Source organism: Haliotis cracherodii, unplaced genomic scaffold, assembly GCF_022045235.1.
Source record: "Haliotis cracherodii isolate W230 unplaced genomic scaffold, xgHalCrac1.p SCAF_11, whole genome shotgun sequence".
Taxonomy (NCBI): Eukaryota; Metazoa; Mollusca; class Gastropoda; order Lepetellida; family Haliotidae; genus Haliotis; species Haliotis cracherodii.
The window spans coordinates 46,085,080-46,093,743 of NW_027266266.1; the positions used below are offsets into that span (position 1 = coordinate 46,085,080).

At 37.6% G+C, this 8,664-nt stretch overlaps 1 protein-coding gene across 1 annotated transcript in view; it reads left to right on the top strand.

Annotated features, from left to right (window-relative positions):
* The window catches only part of LOC139455874 (uncharacterized), a 42,191-nt gene extending 33,800 nt beyond the window's left edge, over window positions 1-8,391 (top strand). The window contains exons 5-6 of the mRNA XM_071237419.1: window positions 7,088-7,129; window positions 7,686-8,391. Coding sequence (XP_071093520.1) covers window positions 7,088-7,129; window positions 7,686-8,305 — 662 coding nt within the window. The 3' untranslated portion in view covers window positions 8,306-8,391. The remainder of the gene's footprint in view (window positions 1-7,087; window positions 7,130-7,685) is intronic.
* The last annotated feature ends 273 nt before the right edge of the window (window positions 8,392-8,664 follow it).

Sequence of the window (8,664 nt, forward strand, 5' to 3'; positions counted from 1 at the left end):
TATGCATAAAGTTTAAGTGTGACACAAATATCTCAACAAGACTATATGACAACAGGGGTGATTCCAACTTTCCAAAAGTGAACTTCCCCTTTGTGCATGTACTTTCTCAGAAAATTTCTAAGAGCGTCAAATTACACTAGCTCAAAAGTTGTGATCTGTTTCTGATGTTTCTAAAAGCTGTAACATAATATTCTATATCCAATGCTATCTTAACGTGTGAATAATACCTTAATTTACAAGACTCATCAATTCTCATCTGGATACTATTTTTACAATCCAACAAACGCTGTCTAAACAATTAACATCACAAATATTCTGCTCGTGCGCATGCAAACGTAGCCAAATCCATAAATGTAGCGGAAAGGTTTAACATTAGTTATGAGTTATGAATTCTATCACATTCATCCAGCTCCTTCATTGTGAATAACACTGTCGGGGATATCTGTCACCATTCATTTTGATTGGTTTACACCAGCATTTAACACTTTTCATATGCACATAATATCTGTTTTACATTTAATATATCTTATTCAGACAATTTTGATGTGCTTGGTGCATATTTACGAACCCCTGAAACAAATTTTACAAAAACTAGGATGAAAAGTATCGACCGTTTGACCAGCTTTGCAACCGCAAATCTCCGCAACACAAAGAAGAGAGGGCTGTATTTTATATCACATGATTTAAATAAAATGTCGTCATATAGTAAAAGTAATATTTGTCAACGAATTCCCCTCCAAAAAAACATTCCTCTTTCTGTCATAAACTGTAAGTCAAGGTTAAACATCGTGAAGGGACTCAACATTCAGACTTGTCGAAGGCTGGTCAGTGATTCGAAATAATCTGAAAGAGAGGTTTTTGATGTCCCGACAGCACACTGGATCTTGGAGTATAGATCCTTCAAAAACCCCAATCAACAACCGTTGATTTCATTTTCAGTAGTAAATACCACAAGAACTTCCTTTTGATCGAATCGAACACTTTTCGGAAATCAACAAACAAACAATAAAATCTACCTCGACGTTTTTGAGAGATACTTTTGTGCTAAACACTGTAAAGTGAATGTATTGTCAATTGTACTCCATCTGCTTCGAAATCCAGCCGGAGCTTCAGGAATCGTTTCATAAATTTCCGCAAAAGTCTTGAGCCGTTCATTTAATATTGTTGTTATCAACTTTCCCAATACATCCACCTTATCAACTTTCCAAAAACATCCACCAGCGTATTTCCTCTATGATTATTGACATGATTAATATTATCTTTCTCATGCACGGGAAGTATTATACCCTTTGCCCACTCGTAAGGGAATACACCGTTGTGCATAATCCTATGAAAAACTATTTTTAAGTGTGATATGATGGAAGTGCTGTAACATTTCACAATATCAGGAAAATTCCATCCGGTCTTGCTGATTTACCAAATTTCCAGTTATGTAATACTGGTAATACTTCTTCTTCAGTAGCTGTTATATCAGCATTCGGGAGATTATTCATACCATCATCATTTCAGTAATTGCACTCTTTAATAAAAGGGCTGGTGATTAAATCTTGTTCCGCGTGTAGATTGTCCCGTTCCACATGTATATCCCTTAAATTAAACCAATGCTGGAAATATTCTGTCTATTGCACATTGCTAATACCTGGGCTGCTTGTCACAGAAGGTGAAGAAATAATATTGTTGACACGTCTCCAAAAGGATATTTCATTCTTGCTATTATTGACCAAGTCATCTATACAATCTTCCTCATGCTCAAATCGCCTGTCTCTTCTGTGATATCATCCACTGTCATTTTGGGCAAAGCAAAATTACTGTGTGTTCAGAAATCTAAATATCAGATATTTAGTCGAAGGATTGAATTTCAAAAATAGCACATTAGTGATCACGGGAATCTGTTTTTCACCAAAACATCAGTGATAATTCTGAAACGTCGCCGAGGAATCTGGACTCGTTTTGAACGTCTGGGAAAATACCCAAACACAAACGCCGAAGTGCACTTTCCGCCATATTGGATTCTGTTGACAAAAAACACGTTTCACGTATGCTGCTTATGAAACGCCTTTTAGATCACGTACACTTCAAACTCAGCTGCGATACATGCATCCCTGAATTCCTCCTACATTGTAGAATCAAATGACAAATTGTCTTTGTCACAAATACAAATTATTCGAGATGACATCAAGCGAAATAAATTAGGTTTGGATACGAACACTGTGCTCGGAAAACTGTACTTGTTGAAATGTAAACAAAGCAAAATTCAGATTTTACACTCTCCCATTTTGAGAGATGAATTCGTCTAATTGATCAGGGAAATTCAACAGAAATCGTAAACGTTTCCGTACTGTGTGACGCCATGACTGACGCAAAGTCGCGCACAACGACGACGGTAGTTACCTGACACATTCCCTTGGTTACATTGGAAAACATAAAAACAAATAACAGTACACAGTTAATCTGATTGTTTCTGATTACTTACATTACTTATGAATGCACCACTGCGATCATGACAAAACGCATCGATTCGATGCTAATAACGTGCGATTGTAGGGTGTGTAAGAAACAGATTACTTCACTCATGCCTGTCAAATACCATTTTTCTTACAACTCGTTGTTTCAAAGCGTATCTAACGAGCGAAAGCGTTTTGAAAAAACTCGTTGTAAGATAAATGGTATCTGACAGGCAATCGTGTCGTATTCTCTTTATATCTGATGATACATTATTATCCTCGTTCGTCGCCCGGTTAGCCTTTGCACTACGGGCCGTATTTACTTCCAATGACATAACGGATGGAAAATGATCCGACACCATGTTCGTAAAGCACTGTGGTAACTTGAACATAAACGGTAATCAACCAGACTTGCTTCGTCTCCTTTAAAGGGGCACTGATCTTCAACAATGTTGTCTTTGTTGTTGTGTTTTACCGTAAGTACCCTGGTGATATCCCAGAAATCTCGACTAGTTCGCGACCTGTGCTGCGCCAACAGTAAGCGCATTTGTCGCTTTTATTTAATATTTCACCTGAGCATTGCTTATTCTATCGTTTGTAAATGTTATAGCCAATGTGTAATATGACTAAAATTTTCACTTAGGCAATATATCAAACTTCTAAATATTCAGTTATTTTACAAATTGACTGAAAAATGTATTATAACGAATTACAATTGATGTTTAATTTCATCCCCCAGCTGAAAATGATAGGATTAAAACAAAACGAATCTCCATATTTTTTGGTTCTGACCCTAGCGTAATTAGCCTGTTGTCATGTTCTAATCCCTCTTGAACGTCTCAATATATTTTAGAAAATTTGTTATTTAAATGGTCATTTGTAAAATGACTGAATATTTAGACTTTTATAAATTGCCAGAGTGAATCACATTTTACACATTAAGTGTAACATACACATCATCTACAAACGAAAAAGGCTTGTGAAAACAACGAGTTGGTGTTGTCTGACTCGCATGAGATTGAAAACCAAATGCAAATTTAGTTATTACAACCGGACAAAGCTATATAAGTAATATTAGGCAATGACCTTGTTTGAGGAATGTATCCGTGAATATCCACATAAAGGAACAATACCCCTAGGTTAGCAGCCGAACAAAGAAGCTTGTGAGATGTCACGTATTTTTGTAACAATCTAATATCTAAGTATATACACATATATACATGTATAATATTTAAAACTCTATTTAGCGTTTCTGGATGTTATAACCCGAGTTCGTCTCTCAACTGATCACGTAAATTTGTTTCAGGTGTTTCATATGAGTGTCAAGTCTCATTGGTCAGTTGAGATAGCACACATGACAACAATGTTCATGATGGCCATGGTTCTTTAAAAAATTCAGTGAACAATCGAAAACGTACTATTGGCTAATCCGTTGAACAAAATATGTTGTTTTTACATAGGCATAGTAAACCTACCAATGTAAACACTTACTTGTGACAAATGCATTGTGCAAGATAACAGCGATTAATCAATCGACGTATTTTCGGTTAATCCTTTGATGGATGCTGTTTTTTTGTATCTCAACTGATAATTCTTTCTTGCTGCGCTGTCACGTGCATTGTTCAGAACATGCATTTCCCCCCAGTTCAAACCTGGATTTGGATTGATTAATTACCCCAGACACAAGAAATGCCAAATTGGATGTTTTGTCAGTGGTTCTACCACTAATCATATCTGTAATAAATTCATTAACTGAGCTTCAAGTGAATGAAGAAAAATACACAGGTGTTGGGTATACCACGATAGATGGATGACAAGGGAGTGGCAATCGTATATAGACTATCCTTTATATGGTCTCCCTGGTGTTAGCCATGTCATCCGAAATCTAAAACTGCTTTCATTGCAGGGATACATTTTGATTAAACCATAACCATCAGGGGTATTTCAAAATAATGACATCGGAACCTGTTTGATTAGGTTCAAGAAATTAATTAGCATGTGCCCTTTGTAATATCGGAGACTTCATAGATCACCGGTAACCAATCAGTGTTCAGAAATGCGAAAATATATTGCCTCAAAGTTTATTTACTCTGTTATGGAAATGTTTGTTGTCACGTTTCATTTATGATTACATAAACCGAAAACAAATAAAGCCACGTCCACTGACTGACTTCTGTGTCCTGATTGGCTGATAAAAGAATGGGTTGGGCTGTAGTTGCGTTATTGCGCTAAACGATAAACTGATTTTAGATTGTCTACAGTTTCTTTTGTGTTAAGGATTAGAAAGACACCATGTGAACCCGTAATTTCAACGTATTTATTAATAAGAATTACTTCATATGTAGCCTTGGGTACAAATATGCAAATGTTTTAGTGTACACGTAATTGACACTTACGTTTGTGCGGATGTGTTACATTGATGAACATAAACAAAAAGACATAAAGACTGTTCCCTGAATACATACGGCCAGTATCGATTGATAACAATATATAGTTATTTAACATTTTGACTAATAGACAGCTCATAATCACGCAATGATAAACAATGCCAGTTCATGCCAGTCTTTACTTTCTGGATGACGAATGAGTTGTATGACGCACATTTCTATAAGATCTTAAAATTAAATTAGTCATGGTGTAAAATTAACTGCAATCATTGAACTCGCTCAAGAAACCGACAGTGCTTTGTGTTGCCGAGATTTTGTTATACGTCAACTCGTAGCACATTGCGCCACATTTTTTCGTACACCAACAAATTACTGTCTAATTTCTGAAGGACTTTAATCTATATCAAGTTGATTTGCATGTTGATATATAACGTTATGCATTCGAGTTTGGTGATAATTTGCTGTGGATAACGACAATGTATTTTCGCATTGTTTTGTTCACGATTAACCAATCCATTCCAACGTCACCTCAAATAATAATTAATGAGGATATCATACTACACACATGGGAAGTCATAGCGAAATGGATGACCATATCTAACACGTGAATTAGTCCCTGGGTTCAAGCATTCACCTGATTGTGTCAGTGTCATGTGACTCACGGTGTACCATTAATAATCAAGTGCTAGCAAATATGATGAAAACTGAAAATTTGACACAATTTCGTTTGACGTCATGACTTGTTTTATGTCTTTGGAGACGCGGCATTGGGACATGACGACATTGCTATATTGATCAATACAATTATATATTTCCCCCACGTGCGTTCACCTGAAAAAAAACAACCTGGATGTGTAAAAAAGAATCTGAAACTTATTTAGCAACATTGATTTATGTTTACATCATGTAAGTAATGTCTATGAAAAAAAAATGAGTTCGTTTATTTTTTTGATAACAAAGACATTAATACTACATATAAAAAAGAAATCTAAAAAGTCAAATCTGTTGTTAATATCGGACATATGTGTGTAATTAGAATGTGGTTATTCTCTTAATTTTGTCTCAGTATTTTACATACTTTAAGAAAAAAATATGATTAATTTTGTTTTTTAAGAATTGACGTGCAAGCGCCGACGTTCATATAATTTGACCCTTACTCTGTGGAAGCCCATCCTCGAACTCACACAAAATTTCAAATTGAATTCTTATCATGTTTTTATTTCACTATTTTATACCTCAAAGGATGTGTACACATCTTCAAATAGCACGTCATGTTTACACTGGCAACAATAAACCAACCAACCTCACAAAGTCACAGTTACAAAGGGTCGTACTACATTCACATAATGAAGAAGACGTCTAAATGTAATAAGTGAGGTGTATAGGGTATTAACGTCGCTTCCCAGATTATTGGACTGATATAGCTACCTGCATGCATGCATATGTGTGTGTGTTAGTGTGTGTGTGGGTGTGTTAGTGTGTGTGTGTGTTAGTGTTAGTGTTAGTGTTAGTGTTAGTGTGTGTGTGTGTGTGTGTGTGTGTGTGTGTGTGTGTGTGTGTGTGTGTGTGTTAGTGTGTGTGTGTGTGTGTGTGTGTGTGTGTGTGTGTGTGTCTGTCTGCTTGTACTGGTTTGGACCAATGCCGATTTCATTGTGCTAGGACAATGATATACAATGACAGAAAATTCCCTTCGGCAATCATGTTTGCAGGTGACGAACTTTAGTGATGTTTCAGGAATACAGAAATAAAATTTCGCGTCTTGACAAATCAGATGTTCTATTCAACCTCAAAGTGGACATTATCGTGCCCTGTCAACTTGACATGGTACGAACACCAACTTGGCGCACGTTGATGTCTGGGATTCCATTACGTGTGGCAGCTGAGGGACACAGTCCCGTCCAGTGAATTGCATGTTGTACTTCCTATTTTCACATGATGATACTGTTAAAACAGGTACGTTCTGCATTATTTGTTTGTTTGTTGTTTAAATCCACACTCAGCAATATGGCAGCTATATGACGGCGGTCTGTACATAATCGAGCCTGGACCAGACAGTCCAGTGATTGACATCATGAGCATCGTTGTACGCAATTGGGATACGATGACATGCACCAACCAAGTCAGCGTGTCTGACCACCCGATCCCGTTAGACCTATTCTGACCTTGATCTTCACAGTAGACCTTCTGCATTAAAGTAGTGTGCGCAGGCAGTACGTGTACATGGGACACACATGATGATTAATATCTTTGTTTCAGTGATGGAGATGGACCGGAGCATCTGTGACCAGGAGATAACATGTAAGATCTGCGTCCTTGACTCGATGATGTTACAGTATATTATTCATTGCTTTTGTCATTCATTTGTCTGTTGAGTTCGATAGGTTCGATCACTTTCGCGATGTAAACGAGCGTAAAACGCAGTGTAGTCAATGTTAAAGTATAGCGATGTTCATAAAAGAGGTCCTTGGGTTTTCAATGTCATGAATAAGAAATATACAAGAGAGTGAGTGAGTGAGTAAGGTTTTACGCCACTTTTAGCAATATTCCATCAATATCACGGCGGGGGACACCAGCAATGGGCTTCACACATTGTACCCATGTTGGGAATCGAACCCGGCCGTCTTCTTGACGAGCGAACCCTTTAACCACTAGGCTACCCGACTACCCCAATGTATAGAAGAAGAACGCTTATGACATTTGAAATTGATATAACACTTCTTATAAATGTCTATGATAACTTGTGACTTTCTTTTTCTGGTTGGTAGATACTAGTGTCTTGTGAGTTAGGAAGTTAAAGTGTTATACACTTCAACAAGATGTGTTGGTATTCATTATGGACGTTTTCTTCCCACAGGCCCGACTCTGGAATGGGACTCAAGCACTGCTCATAACACTATTGACGTGTCTGGAAGTGTAATCACAAGAACCACCTCAGCCGTCCCTTCTCCTGACACAGGATGTCGGATACAAGAAATCAATTCATGTCTGGCATCAAGGCCTTTAATGGTTAAAAACTGTCAAGGCCAGCGATGCATGTATCGCGTAAAGTTTCGGTTTTGTCTAAACGAATTGATAGAAGATAATACACTTATACAAGAGATTGCCCTGACTCCCACCCCTGTAGATACTGGCGGTAATCAACTCACTGGACTGAGTGTATATTTTGCTACATGCCCCAACCACAAGCAGCAGCTGTGTCTACGTGTGCTCTATAATAGGACCATCCTCACTGATCGCCCTCTCATTCAAAACAGAGTTGGACAATCTATTGACCTACAACTATGTTTTCTAATGGATGGGGCCAATGACAAAATATTGGTTATTGATGCCGGTGATAACACAGTGTACACCACCGTCACAGATGTTGCTTTTGACAGACCCATGTGGGTCATGATGTATGTCGGTAATGATGTAAGAGGAGAACTGATTACAGGCCACAACATCACAGGAACCTTCGCAAACTACAATCATTAGACTAGTTTCCACTATCCACAACAGTCACACACTATATATAGCATGCAATGTATAAAAGCATAGTTCCGTTAAAAGATATGTATGCCCTTGACACATTATCAACTTGTTTGATTTACATATTTAATACAAATACGAATGTAACCGTGACGATCCGGCTTAGAATCCTGCTTGCCGTAAGAGGCTACTATGCTTGTCGTAAGAGGCGACTAAAGGGATCGGGTGGTCAGGCTCGCTGACTTGGTTGGTGCATGTCATCCTATCCCAATTGCGTAGATCGATGTTCATGACAACAATCACTGGATTGTCTGGTCCAGACTCGATTATTTTCAGTCCGCCGTCATATAGCTCGAATATTGCTC